The sequence below is a fragment of the Oncorhynchus mykiss genome, chromosome 17 (assembly GCF_057628025.1).
Source record: "Oncorhynchus mykiss isolate SJ-2025 chromosome 17, ASM5762802v1, whole genome shotgun sequence".
Classification (NCBI taxonomy): domain Eukaryota; kingdom Metazoa; phylum Chordata; class Actinopteri; order Salmoniformes; family Salmonidae; genus Oncorhynchus; species Oncorhynchus mykiss.
The window spans coordinates 14660965-14676214 of record NC_143038.1 but is presented as its reverse complement, the minus strand read 5'-3'; the positions used below and the strand labels follow the sequence as shown (position 1 = coordinate 14676214).

Sequence of the window (15250 nt, the reverse complement as noted above, 5' to 3'; positions counted from 1 at the left end):
GGCTTTTTTTATGGAGGTTTAGGAGCAGTGGCTTCTTCCTTGCTCCTTGCTTCATTTCAGGTTATGTCAATATAGGGCTTGTTTTACTGTGGATATAGATACTTTTGTATCGGTATTGTTCTGGGATTGATTTGCACTTTTCTCACCAAAGTACGTTCATCTCTAGAAGACAGAACGCGTCTCCTTCCTGAGCGGTATGATGGCTGTGTGGTCCCATGGTGTTTATACTTGCACACTATTGTTTGAACAGATGAACGTGGTACCTTCAGGAATTTGGAAATTGCTCCTAAGGATGAACCATACTTGTGGAGGTCTGCAATTTTTTTCTGAGGTCTTGTCTGATTTCTTTTGATTTTCCCATGATGTCAAGCAAAGAGGCACTGAGTTTGAAGGTAGGCCTTGAAATACATCCACGGGTACACCTCCAATTGACTAAAATGATGTCAATTAGCTTCTAGAAGCTTCTAAAACCATGACATAATTTTCTGGAATTTTCCAAGCTGTTTAAAGGCACAGTCAACTTAGTGTATGTAAACTTCTGACCCACTGGAATTGTGATACAGTGAATTATAAGTGAAATAATCTGTCTATTAACAACTGTTGGAAAAATTACTTGTGTCATGCACAACGTAGATGTACTAACCAACTTGCCAAAACTATAGTTTGTTAACAAGAAATTTGTGGAGTGGTTGAAAACCTAAGTGTATGTAAACTTCTGACTTCAACTGTATATATACAGTGTTGCAACAATGTGCAAATGGTTAAAGTGCAAAAGGGAAAATAAATAAACATAAATATGGGTTGAATTTACAATGGTGTTTGTTCTTCACTGGTTGCCCTTTTCTTGTGGCAACAGGTCACAAATCTTGCTGCTGTGATGGCACACTGGGGTATTTCACCCAGTAGATATGGAAGTTTATCAAAATCTGTTTTTTTTTCAATTCTCTGCGTAATCTGAGGGAAATATGTCTAGTATGGTCATACATTTGCCAAGAGATTAGGAAGTGCAGCTCAGTTTCCACCTGATTTAGTGTGCAGTGTGCACATCTCCTTCCACCTCTTACCCGTGACCGTAAACCGTTAAGTGGTCGCCATATGAGGTTGAGTGTCAATTCGTGTTATCTTATCTCGGAAGAGTTTAGAAATCCGCCACATCCAATTTGAATGAGCTGTTGTTTGCTACTTAACCTTATATCTGTAAAATGTCTAGCACAACTAGCTACATTTATTTTGACCTCTTTACACATGTATTGTGGAATTCCTCCTCTGTAAACGTAATTTGCCTGCTAGTGGAGCAGAAGAGTCTCATTTCATACAAGTGCATGTTTCCATGTTACCTCTCCTCGCCTCCTCTCCTCAATGACCTTTGACCCTTTTCAAAAAGAGGTGGAGAAGACAGAGGAGAGGAATAGGCAAATCCTATTGAGACTCTCCCTAGGCCTTTTTCTCAAATGGATTTCATTGACTCATCACGTCCTCTCCCCACCTCCTTTTGAAATTGCGCTAATGCATTGTCTAGATTTTGGTATACTAATACTGGGCATGCATATGTTTGTCGCAGCAGCCACCTTTGCTACAATGTAGCCTTAGACACTCATTGTGTTTAATCCGCCGCCCAGCATTAAAACAGTTTAATTAAAAAAGCTTGTTTATCAATGAAAGTCGCATGATACTTGAAAGAATTACAAGGCAACAGTAAACATGCCGTCAATGGCAAGATGCATCATTCACCCAAGTTTAGTCAAAATCGTCCCAGTGGTGTCTGAGAGATTGCGTGGGTCTAACTAACGTGCGCACTGTTCGTACTGACGTGCGAACGGACAGAGACAGATCCATAGTCCCCCTCCGATTTCATCGTGGGGAACAATGTGCGAATCAACAAAGCTTCATTTATTTCCACACAAACTTTTTTTTATTGTCGAATTAACCAATAATGTCATAATCATATAGTATCCAGTATGTCAAATCTGTCGCTTTCAACTGCTCCTTTTGCAGACATGTTTGTCCATAAAAGGGCATACAGTGGCGTCACACCCCCAACACACCTCCAGAGAGTGGCCAATCGGTGTCTGCATCTTGCACACCTTACACCTGCCCACAACCCCCTGCTCGTTTCCCTGTCCACTTGACTCCCCCCCCTGTCTCTGCTGACTGATGAGCTTCTCGAGGGCTTGCTTCGTGGCCGTGTCGGCACAGTGTGCAATGCCTTTCACCGCCACCCGCTTGGGGTCTTTAACGCAGTCCTCCTCATGCCCAATGACGGTGGAGGGCAGCCAGGCAGTATCATAGCCGCTCTGTTGCCACGAGTGCCACATTGCTAAATTCTGTCCATCCATCTTCTTCACGCGGCCCACCCGGACTTTCAGCTGCAGTACCACGTGTTCCCCAGGGGGGCACCAACTAGGGTAGCCCCGCGCCTTGGCTATGTCCCGGCTGCAATAGACCCCCGGGCCCAACGTGCCCCCCGCAGAGGGCCGGAAACCCCCTGTGATGATGGCTCGAGCGCTGTCACGGTGGGTGCCATGGTACATGGTGTAGCCTTGTCTGCCCCGTGGTGCCTGACCAGGTTTCAGGACAATCTGCTTCTCAACCACAGCCTCCCAACCGCTGAACTGCACCAACTTCGCTGGCATGGCTCTGCTAACGGAAACACAGTTGACGCCAATTTGTAAACAGATGAGATCAATCAATCAAATGTATTTATAAAGACCTTTATAAATCAGTAGTTATCATAAAGTTATTTACAGTAACCCAGCCTAGAACCCAAAGTGCAAGCAAAGCAGAAGTGAGAGCACAGTGATAAAAACTCCCATGAAGGAACCTGGAGAGGAGCTCAGTTCAGAGAGAGGGGTGACCTATCCTCTCCAGGCTGTACTGGGTTAGGCTATATGTGTTGTACACACACATCAAAACGTATTGAAGACATAGAGCCTTTCTTTTCTAAAATCTCCCCACTCAAATGATTATTTACTCAAGTATGTTTCCATGATTTTTGCCTCTCGGAAATTCTAATTCGAACCGTACAGCTGAAGATCCACTTTATAGGGCTATTGACAAAGGCAATGTTCCTGCAGTTGCGGATACTGCATTCACGGTAATTGCTGCATATGTTGCTCAATCAGAAATTGTCTTTAAACGTGAACTACAACGCTAATTTGTGTGCTAATTTTGACTCCAAAGTAGGATATCATAATGTATACAAGGTGCCACTGAACACTTCCTTTTCCCTGAACTAAACTTCAACTTCTCTGTCCATAAAGAGTATGTTGTATAGTCACCACCAGGGCTGGGGTCAATTCAGGGAATAATTTAATTCAAATTTCCCATAATTCCCTGTATTATGAAGACTTTTCATTTTCCTGAACTAACAGAATTAAAATCAACCCTGATCACAATAGCAGCTGTACTGCGGTAATTTGACAGGACAGTGAGAAAGCAAAACATACATATAGATAGTAGCAACAATAAATGCAACACAGAATAGTTACCACCATAGAAAATCTCAAATATATGCCTTATAGATCCCAATGTTGTGCCACTCACTGGCTGTGGATAAGTTTCTAAAATATTATTACAGTGTTTATAACTTTCTCTCGTGATTAACCTACCTTTTCTAGTGTTTCTCAGATAGTTTCACTTTCGATTTTTCAGCTCAACTCTGCTTCCTTGAGTGGCATTCATGGAGATCCCACCCAATAGAATCTCTTCAAACAATATCCGGTTTGCTTTAGAGATCACATTCACCTTCATTTTAGAGTGGTGTACACAGAATCCCTCATTCTTGTATTCATGCTATTCCATATCTTAAGACCAAAGGCCCATTCTATAAGACCCATTCTGTAAGACCAAAGGCCCATTCTCATGGTAAGACATGCTAGGCAATATCGTCCTCTAGTGATTTTCTGGGGACACAGCATGTATTATTTTATCATTGGTCACCAGGGTTGGGGTTAATTCCATTTCAAATCCAGTCGTTTCAGATACTAAAGCAGATTCAAATTACACATTTTTTTATTGAAAAACATTTAGGAGAATAGGAATATGTATAAATATACTATTTACAAATTCATCACATATGTATGATTTTATATGGGAATCAAAAAGCTTTCATGAATGTTCACCATGTGCTGATGTGCTAATCAGCACTGTCAACAGACCCAATTATGACATCACAATGTAACAGAACCCTTGCCATGATGTCATTGCTGGTTCCATCTGACTGGCAATATTCCATTTCCACTCATTTCATGATAGATCTTTCACAGAGATAGGTTAAGATCTTATTTAGAGAGTGCTAATATTTATCATCAATGGCTTATTGAGGAAGAAAAACAAGTGAGTTTGACAAACTCCAGAAGGAGAACTCTCAGATGAAGAGCGTCATCGAAAGCTTGAGGAAGCAAAACATGGCTTTAAACCAACGGGGTGACCAGGACAAGTTTTCAAGTTTTGTAAGGCTCATCAGTAAGGCTCATCAGTTTTTCAAAAGTTGGTCAAAAATATCACCGTGTTTATTTTATGGTTTCATAGATATACAATAGGCCTAGATCCATAACATCTTTAGCTTAAAAGCTTTATATGGCACACAGTAGAAACTATTTTGACTACTTCACTTCTGCTATTCATTTCATACTGTACCATTGTGATCCAAGGCTATCAGGAGAGCTACTCAATCTCAGAGGGCCATCGTGGCTTCATCAGTGATGGCAGACTGCACCACCTGTGGCCGCAGAGGGCACACTGCTGGTCGGTGCTGGGGAGGTTCTCCAGGGAGTCGAGGCAGCAGGCGGGGCTCGACTCACCAAGAGCTTCCTGTTTCCCACATGTGTGTATGTATAGAATTTCCTGAGTTTTCCCTGCATTCCCAGCATAAGGCGCTAGTAGATTCAGGTGCAGATGGGAACTTTATTGATCGTTCATTTGCAATTAGATTAGGGATCCCTATTGTTCCAGTTGATGTGCCCTTCCCTGTACATGCCTTAGATAGTCGTCCTTTAGGGTCGGGACTGATCAGGGAGGTCACAGCTCCACAATGTATGATAACGCAGGGGGATCATAAGGAGAGAATTAGTCTCTTTCTGATTGATTCACCTGCGTTTCCTGTGGTGTTGGGGCGTCCCTGGTTGGCCGATCATGACCCCACCATTTTGTGGAAACAGAGGGCTCTCAAGGAATGGTCACGTCAGTGCTCAGGGAGGAGTGTAGGTGTTTCCATAGGTGAAACTACGGTGGAGAGTCCAAACCAGGTCTCCACCATGCACATTCCCCCTACATATGCCGATTTGGCTCTCGCCTTCTGTAAAAAGAAGGCGACTCAACTACCACCCCATCGACAGGGAGATTACGCGATAAATCTCATGGTAGATGCAGCACTTCCCAGGAGTCACATGTATCCTTTATCACAGGAGGAGCCGGCAGCTATGGAAACCTTTGTCTCCGAATCTCTGGGACAGGGATACATTCGGCCTTCCACTTCACCTGCCTCCTCGAGATTATTTTTTGTTAATAAGAAGGATGGAGGTTTACGCCCGTGTATTGACAATCGGGGTATAAATCAGATCACAGTGAAGTACAGTTACCCTTTGCCTCTCATAGCCAGTGTGACAGAGTCATTGCACAGGGCGCACTTCTTCACAACATTGGATCTCTGGAGCGCTTACAACCTGGTGCGTATCCGGGAGGGGGATGAGTGGATGACGGCATTTAGTACCACCTCTGGGCACTATGAGTACCTTGTCATGCCGTACGGGTTAATGAATGCTCCATCAGTCTTCCAATCCTTTGTAGATGAGATTTTCAGGGACCTGTACGGGCAGGGTGTAGTGGTGTATATAGATGACATTCTAATATACTCTGCTACACGCACCGAGCATGAGGCTCTGGTGCACAAGGTGCTTGGTCGACTGTTGGAGCATGACCTGTACGTCAAGGCTGAGAAATGTCTGTTCTTCCAACAGTCCGTCTCCTTCCTAGGGTACCGCCTGTCTGCGCCAGGGGTGGAGATGGAGAAGGACCGCATTTTAGCCGTGCGTAATTGGCCGACTCCTACCACGGTAAAGGAGGTGCAGCGGTTCTTAGGGTTTGCCAACTACTATCTTTGGTCAGGTAGCGGATCCCATTACCTCTTTGCTAAAGGGGGGACCAGTGCGACTGCAGTGGTCAGCTGGGGCGGACAGGGCTTTTGGTCACCTGAAGGTTCTGTTTACCTCGGCTCCCATACTGGCTCATCCTGATCCCTCTTTGGCATTTATAGGAGAGGTGGACGAGTCCAAGGCTGGGATAGGAGCTGTGCTGTCTCAGTGCTCGGGTACGCCACCAAAGCTCCACCCCTGGTTTTTTTTTTCAAAGAAGCTCAGCCTGGCTGAGCGAAACTGTGTAGTGTGTGATCGGGAGCTGTTGGCTGTTGCGAGGCTCTGAAGGCGTGGAGGCATTGGCTTGAGGGGGCTAAACACCCTTTCCTCATTTGTGACCACCGGAATCTGGAGTACATCCGGGCGGAGAGGAGACTGAACCCTCGTCAGGCAAGGTGGGCCATGTTTTTCACCCGTTTTGTTTTCACCCTTTCCTACAGACCAGGTTCCCAGAACGCTAAGGCAGACGCACTGTCGCACTGTCGCACTGACGCACTGTGTATGACACAGAGGAGCGGTCCACGGATCCCACTCCCATACTTCCGGCTTCTCGCCCTGTGGCACCGGTGGACGCGGACATCGAGCGGGCGTTACGTACAGAGCCCACTCCCAACCAGTGTCCAGTTGGGCGTCTATACGTTCCGTCTGATGTCTGTGATCATTTGATCTGTTGGGCTCACCCTCCTCTGGTCATCCTGGCATCGGTTGGACAGTGCGCTGTCTTAGTGGGAAGTACTGTTGGTCCACTTTAGCTAAGGAAGTGAGGGTTTATGTTTCTTTCTGCTCGGTGTACGCTCCAGTGCAAGGCACATAGACACCTGCCCAGAGGGAAATTACAACCCCTTCCACAACGGCCGTGGTCACACCTATCGGTGGATTTCGTGACGGATCTTCCTCCACCAGGGAAACACCGCGGTCCTGGTTGTTGTGGATTGGTTTTCTAAGTCCTGCCGTCTCCTTCCTTTGCCTCCCTACGGCTCTACAGATTGCAGAGGCCCTGTTCACCTACGTCTTAAGGCACTACGGGGTGCCTGAGGATATAGTTTCTGATCGGGGTCCCCAGTTCACGTCTAGGGTCTGGAGGGCGTTTATGGAACGCCTGGGGGTCTCGGTCAGCCTCACCTCAAGTTTTCACCGGGCAGGTGGAGAGAGTGAACCAGGATGTGGGTAGATATCTGTGGTCCTATTGCCAGGATCGGCCGGGGGAGTGGGCGGCTTTCATCCCCTGGGCAGAGATGGCCCAAAACTCCCTCCGCCACTCCTCCACTAACCTATCTCCTTTTCAATGCGTACTAGGTTATCAGCCGGTCCTGGCACCGTTCCATCAGAGCTAGATTGAAGCACCTGCGGTGGACGAATGGTTTTGGCGCTCGGAAGAAACATGGGGCGTCTGCAATGGACCATCAGGAGGCAGAAGGAGAGCGCCGACCGCCACCGCACTGAGGCCCCGGTGTATGGCTCTCGACCCGAAACCTACCCCTTCACCTGCCCTGCCGGAAGCTGGATCCGTGGTTTGTGGGGCCATTTAAAGTCCTGAGGAGACTGAACAAGGTTTGTTATAGGTTACAGCTCCCTCTTGATTACGGTATTAACCCCTCGTTCCATGTGTCTCTCCTCAGGCCGGTGGTGGCTGGTCCGCTCCAGCAGTCTGAGGTGCGGGTGGTTCCTCCACCCCCTCTGGACATTGAGGGGGCCCCTGCGTATACTGTGCGAGCCATTATGGACTCAAGGCGTTGGGCGAGGGGCCTTCAGTACCTCGTGGAGTGGGAGGGGTACGGTCCGGAGGAGAGATGCTGGGTGCCGGTGGAGGACATCCTGGACCCTTCCTTACTGCAGGAATTTCACCGTCACCACCCGGATCGTCCTGCGTCCCTGAAGCCGGTGTCGGCATGCTGCTGGAGCCGCGCGTCAAGGGGGGGGGGGGGGGGGGTTACTGTCACGACTTCCGCCGTTCCGCAAGTTGGTGCCTCTTCTTGTACTGGCGGCGTTCTGCGGTCGACATCACCGGATTTCTAGCCTCCACCGATCTACATTTCTTTTTCCATTTGTTTTGTCTGTATTGTACACACCTGGTTCCCATTACGTTTGAATTACTTCCCTATTTAACCCTCTGGAGCCATCATGGTTTTGTGCGTGTTTATTGTTGTCAGCTGTCTCGTTTATGTGATTCTGGATTTTCGTTCTCCTTGTTGGAAGATTATCTTTGAGTAAAGTTACTATTATTACTCATCTGTGTCCTGTGCCTAACTCCGCCTTACCCACATCACCTAGACTCTGACAGGTCCTCTGTAAGAGGAGATAGAGAGAGATGGGAGAATTAGAGGGAGCATATCTAAGATCACACAGGACACCAAAAAAGAAAGGAGAATTACACCAGATATAACAGAATGACCGTAGCCCCCCTTTCAAATGCACTTAAATATGTTGTCTTGCCCATTCACCTTATGCATGGCACACATACACAATCAATGTCTCAATTGTCTCAAGGCTTAAAAATCCTTATTTAACCTGTCCCCTGCCATTAATTTACACTGCTTGAAGTAGATTTAACAAGTGACATTAATATTTGGAATCACCTAAAATAATAGGTGTTCTTAATGTTTTGTATACACAGTGAATTGGCATGCATAAGAAAAGAAAATATTCTAAAGCTTGCTGTGTTTTTACTCGGGGGAAAAACTAATAGAAACACAGCAAACTAGCAATGAACTTCTCAGAGGACATCAGAGCGCAAAATAGAGCAATTGCAAGCAGAACTTAAAGCATACGAAAAAGAGCATGAAAAAGGTAATTTCTTGGGCGGCAGGTAGCCTAGTGGTTAGAGTATTGGGCCACTAACTGAAAGGTTGCTAGATCGAATCCCCAAGCTGACAAGGTAAAAATCAGTCGTTCTGCCCCTGAACAAGGCAGTTAACCAACTGTTCCTAGGCCGTCATTGAAAATAAGAATTTGTTCTTAACTGACTTGCCTAGTTAAATAAAGGTTGAAAATCTACATGATGCGCAGCAAGGTTTGTTAGAACAGAGCACAAATAGGCTCCAAAGCAACACGTCATTTGAAATGAGGAGTGCTTCTTACAGTCACTTCTTCCTGTTGTTTAGGAAAATACCTTTAACTCAAATTATATGGTTTGGTTTCAATACTTCAAAACCAAATGGTAGGTGATATATCAGCCAATCAGCATTCAGGGCTCGAACCACCGGGTTTATGGGTGGTTCGAGCCCTCTGCATTGCGTCGTGCATAAGAACAGACCTTATACATTATATATTGGCCATAAACCACACCTCCTCGGGCCTTATTGCTTAAATAGGCAGTTTTTATGATGCAGTGATCTTTGATATATATTATATTAATCTGACTGAATGCAGATCAGCGCTTTATTACGGACAGAATTCTCCCCATCTTAGCTGCTGTTGTATCAATATGTTTTGACCATGACAGTTACCTAAACTTGCTCAATTTCCACATTATTCATTACGAGATGTAGTTGGGGTTTAGGGTTTAGTGAATTATTTGTCTACAGTGACTACAGTGCTGGCCATCCAGATCGTTTTGAACACTTCTGTCTGATCTAGAATCAGATGTGTTCAAGGGAAGATTGTATGGGGCGGCCTAGCCCCTAAGTGACTCTTTACACTGTATGCAAGAATTTCCTCTGTGTTATCTTAGGAATGCTGCATTATCTCACCAACCCCCTCATCACCACTCTGGGTAGCAGAGTTTCAGTTGTCTTTACATTCGTAGGTCTGATACCTGATTGGAAGTTCACTTTTCCAGTATCCTATTGGTCAACAACTCACTTTTGTTTTTATTCTAACAACTCAGAGGCTTTTAAACGAGTCTTAGATTCATTGTCTCTCTCTTTTTCTTTGTTCCTGACCTGCACTAGTGAGATTACACTCTCTCCACCCCAGGAACTCTTGGGGCATGGCCTTTCAGGCTATGACTTCTCTCCGTCTCTGATCATGCATAAAGTATTGCATTGTAATGTTTGTTAATGCCTTGCATATGATTTCATAATGTTAAATATCTGCCTTTCCACTCTCAGACCAATTCTTCCTAGTCAATGTCAACTCATTGCCTAATGCTTGCCTGCATATTTTAATTATCTTTCTAGAGTCAGATAAACATTGTAGTATATCAATACTTATGTATCAAATACTACCACAAAGTCCATCAATTTTATGTTAATATACACCGTCACAAATATTTCTCCTGTCGGGAAAGAAAAACCTCACTGACTGTTTCTTGATTGCCGTCAGTAAACTGGCTGTGGACCCTGCACAGAAAGTCAGGTGGGAGGTTCATCCTGTATAGTTTCTTGCTTAAACATAATGGCCGGCCTAAACTAAGGCCGGGATTCAATCCATGGCTCGCTATAGCACTAGACCGGCGACAATGAGGCTTTTAAAAGTAATTTACACTTGAGTCAACATCTGCAGCGTTTACCACAAATACAAATTGAAATTGCCTTTAAAAGCCACATTCTCGGCTGTCTAGAGCATCTATGCGAAAGGGTGTAATGGATTGAATTGCGGCTTCAGCTAAACCCATCTAAAGTCGGAATGCCTTGAAGAAAATGAAGTAGCGGAAGCACTTCAGGTATTCCAAAACAACCACCTCTTGGAGGGGAATAGTAATTGAAAACCAAAAGGAAAAATTATAAACACAAATAAGTGCTAAGTGGCATAGGAAAATCCAAGTCCGGGCACTCGTGGGTTTGACAGTTAAAAAGCCAAAGGATTAGCTGAAGCCAAAGCCAACAGTTTTTGACAAAAGCTTTTCACCTTTTAAACCCACTCAAATGCCTAGACTTTGACTTTTTATGTCACGTAGCACCTATTTGCGGATATAATATTTCCTTTAGCTTTTAATTTAAAGGCAGAAAGTCTTTATGTCAACCCCTTTCAAACATCAGACAGATCCTAATACACGTTACAAATTGAACACTGTCAATCTTCAGACACATCAACCAGACACCAACGAGACAAACAACCACACAACTGAAGACAACACTTGGATGACCTGGGTGACCCCTGGGTGACCCCAGACTGATTATCAACATAGTTGCCATTTGGGTTGTGTTTGTTAGGGCACAAAACTTGTAATGTTTGCAATGAAAAAAAATGTAAATGAGTCCAAACAGTCAGTACCTGATTCAGTTTCCTTCCTTCTGTTTGGTGCCTAATGAAGACAACCCTACTTGATCACAATGGTCGGCCTGAGCCAAGCACTGTGCAGATTCGCTAAGATTTTCATAATAACAAATGGTTAATGCCCAGTTGTTAGATAGTTGAGATGATTTGTAGATCAGATATTGCGGTTTATTACTCAAACCGACCCTCTTGCAAATTCCACCTAATGTATGTCTTATTTTGATGGGATATTTTTGCCATCAATTGAGTACTGTTTTTAAATCACAGACAGCAGAAATGATTTGATATGTCGCACGTTTAAGATGATATAAATATCTTTGTCCGCAGGCATCATGGTCACAATATCTTGAGAAACGTGGCAACAAATGGCAACTTTGCTAAAAATGTGGGACAAATTCGCTCTGAGGAAAGAGCGAGAATCCTTGAGGGAGGTCATCTCAAAGGTTAACCTCAAAGAAAGGTACATTCTCTCTGAATGATTAGAAGAAGTATGACAAATGAGCTGATATGATTACAGAAATCCAATCCCACTGGGCACAGACATCAGTTTATTGTCTAGTTTTGATTTAAATTGGGAAATCAACCAAAATAGTAAGGTTAAAAGTTGGGTGAGAAATTACATAAAGTTGATGACTTCTTAAAATTCCAAATTGGGTTTTCCACGTTGATTCACCGTCATCACATAGATTTTTTGTTGTTGTAGAAATGACGTAGAAACAACGTTGATTCAATCCGTTTTGGCCCAGTTGGATGAATTTAATATACTGTAAGATTATATCTTTGCTTTTTCAACAGGAATATCTAAATAATTGCCAACTTGACTATATATTTGTATCTAAATAATTGCACATCCCAACTTGACTATTATCCCTTCCAGTCCATAAACTCCAATATTTTCACTCATTCTAAGAAATGTTACACTATCATCCAAACCCCCATGTAAATTCATATTTAAGCGGCATTGACTCCTTGTCCAAGTCCTGAATCCACTATAAGGAAATATGAACCACATTCAAAACACTAAATGACCTTGCCCCAAACCGCCTATCTGATCTACCAGCCCAATAGTGGTCTACTGAAACCGTACTCACCATTTCAGCGGGTGCTCAGATCATCAACCACTGACCTCCACACCATCCTCAAAACCAGCAGTCCTCTTTTGGAGGCAGATTGGTCAGTGCTCCTGTATGGCACCAACATTGTGGATTTTCATCCAATACTTCTGGACTATGAGAACATTCTTTGGACAATAAAATTAGGTGAAATGGAAGCTGGCTACAGTCTCAGTTTTATTCTCCAAGACAGTGTGAGGATGTGTAACAATAATACCTATGGTTTAACTTGATGATCAGGGCCAGATTAACGACCGGGCACACAGGGCACCCACCTCCAGGGAATTTCATCATAACATCCAAAACTAAAAGTAAAGTGCATGTACAGTGCCTTGCGAAAGTATTCGGCCCCCTTGAACTTTGCGACCTTTTGCCACATTTCAGGCTTCAAACATAAAGAAATTATGTGAAGAATCAACAACAAGTGGGACACAATCATGAAGTGGAACGACATTTATTGGATATTTCAAACTTTTTTAACAAATCAAAAACTGAAAAATTGGGCGTGCAAAATTATTCAGCCCCTTTACTTTCAGTGCAGCAAACTCTCTCCAGAAGTTCAGTGAGGATCTCTGAATGATCCAATGTTGACCTAAATGACTAATGATGATAAATACAATCCACCTGTGTGTAATCAAGTCTCCGTATAAATGCACCTGCACTGTGATAGTCTCAGAGGTCCGTTAAAAGCGCAGAGAGCATCATGAAGAACAAGGAACACACCAGGCAGGTCCGAGATACTGTTATGAAGAAGTTTAAAGCCGGATTTGGATACAAAAAGATTTCCCAAGCTTTAAACATCCCAAGGAGCACTGTGCAAGCGATAATATTGAAATGGAAGGAGTATCAGACCACTGCAAATCTACCAAGACCTGGCCGTCCCTCTAAACTTTCAGCTCATACAAGGAGAAGACTGATCAGAGATGCAGCCAAGAGGCCCGTGATCACTCTGGATGAACTGCAGAGATCTACAGCTGAGGTGGGAGACTCTGTCCATAAGACAACAATCAGTCATATATTGCACAAATCTGGCCTTTATGGAAGAGTGGCAAGAAGAAAGCCATTTCTTAAAGATATCCATAAAAAGTGTTGTTTAAAGTTTGCCACAAGCCACCTGGGAGACACACCAAACATGTGGAAGAAGGTGCTCTGGTCAGATGAAACCAAAATTGAACTTTTTGGCAACAATGCAAAACGTTATGTTTGGCGTAAAAGCAACACAGCTCATCACCCTGAACACACCATCCCCGCTGTCAAACATGGTGGTGGCAGCATCATGGTTTGGGCCTGCTTTTCTTCAGCAGGGACAGGGAAGATGGTTAAAATTGATGGGAAGATGGATGGAGCCAAATACAGGACCATTCTGGAAGAAAACCTGATGGATTCTGCAAAAGACCTGAGACTAGGACGGAGATTTGTCTTCCAACAAGACAATTATCCAAAACATAAAGCAAAATCTACAATGGAATGGTTCAAAAATAAACATATCCAGGTTTTAGAATGGCCAAGTCAAAGTCCAGACCTGAATCCAATCGAGAATCTGTGGAAAGAACTGAAAACTGCTGTTCACAAATGCTCTCCATCCAACCTCACTGAGCTCGAGCTGTTTTGCAAGGAGGAATGGGAAAAAATTTCAGTCTCTCGATGTGCAAAACTGATAGAGACATACCCCAAGCGACTTACAGCTGTAATCGCAGCAAAAGGTGGCGCTACAAAGTATTAACTTAAGGGGGCTGAATAATTTTGCACGCCCAATTTTTCAGTTTTTGATTTGTTAAAAAAGTTTGAAATATCCAATAAATGTCGTTCCACTTCATGATTGTGTCCCACTTGTTGTTGATTCTTCACAAAAAAAATACAGTTTTATATCTTTATGTTTGAAGCCTGAAATGTGGCAAAAGGTCGCAAAGTTCAAGGGGGCCGAATACTTTCGCAAGGCACTGTATACAACAGTATGTGGATGTTTTACAATTTGTGAGTTTGTTTCCTAATTTGTGGACATGTTGTATATCAATTTGTGCTCATTTTGTAGAAATTTGTGAGCATTTTTTTTACATTTCGTGGGCATGTTTTATATCAATTTGTGAGCATGTTTCAGTAATTAATGAGCACGTTTTATTATACATGGGCACGATAAAAAAAGAATAATAATAATAATAATTTAATACCTCCCAGGCTCTGTAAATTGCTCAGAATGACCTTACTTGAATTGATCAAGTTCCTTCAGACATAGAAATGTGATAAAGTGCTTACCTTGAGTGAAAAACACAGTAGTAAGATTACATGCAGACCAGACAATGTTGATTTTGTCCCCCCACACCAGACGCGATCAGGACATCCAGGTAGAAATATCAAAACCAACTCTAAACCAATTATATTAATTTGGTATAAGTCGAAAAGCATTAAACATTGATGGCAATTTAGCTAGCTAGCTTGCTGTTTCTAACTAATTTGTCTTGGGATATAAACATTGGGTTGTTATTTTACCTGACAATTAATCCACAGATAAAACGGTCAACCGAGTTCGTTGACGGCGCGACCAGTGTGGGTGCAATGATTGAATGACATGTACGTGTACATTTATTTTGCAATGCTCGTGCACGGGACACATCCGGTCTGGTCAGCATGTTACAGAGATAGACAGGACTCCAGTCGTGTCATGCTGCAAAACACCACTAGATGGTGGGCATCCCATTTGCATAGATGGGACTACCCAAGAATTCAGGTGAAATCCATTCATGGGAACATTTTAAGAAAGGGAAAGGGGGATTCCTAGTTAGAGCACAAGTGGAAAAGCTTAGTCACAAAAACAATGTTTGCTTCTTTCCGCCACATATTACAACAGTGGTT

General features: G+C 43.6%; 1 protein-coding gene across 4 annotated transcripts; it reads right to left on the bottom strand.

The window, feature by feature from the left end:
* Positions 1 to 1889: 1889 nt before the first annotated feature.
* LOC110493762 (uncharacterized) lies at positions 1890 to 14969 on the bottom strand. 4 transcript variants are annotated; one of them, XM_090204242.1, is made up of 2 exons: positions 14888 to 14961; positions 1890 to 2637 (listed from the first exon to the last, which is right to left on the bottom strand). In XM_090204242.1, the coding sequence occupies exon 2, from the start codon at positions 2631 to 2633 to the stop codon at positions 1977 to 1979; it is 657 nt and encodes a 218-aa protein (XP_090060368.1). In that variant the 5' UTR covers positions 2634 to 2637; positions 14888 to 14961; the 3' UTR covers positions 1890 to 1976. The 4 variants fall into 4 exon arrangements, 3 of the variants coding, with proteins under 3 accessions (XP_090060368.1, XP_021423899.3, XP_021423900.3); XM_021568224.3 differs by lacking the exon at positions 14888 to 14961 and adding an exon at positions 3609 to 3895; XM_021568225.3 differs by lacking the exon at positions 14888 to 14961 and adding an exon at positions 3609 to 3894 and having other exon boundaries at positions 1890 to 2640.
* Positions 14970 to 15250: the final 281 nt, after the last annotated feature.

What these genes read in the sequence shown, in the direction of transcription:
- LOC110493762 (XM_090204242.1), bottom strand. Translation starts at nt 2,633, where the DNA reads ATGCCAGCGAAGTTGGTGCAGTTCAGCGGTTGGGAGGCTGTGGTTGAG.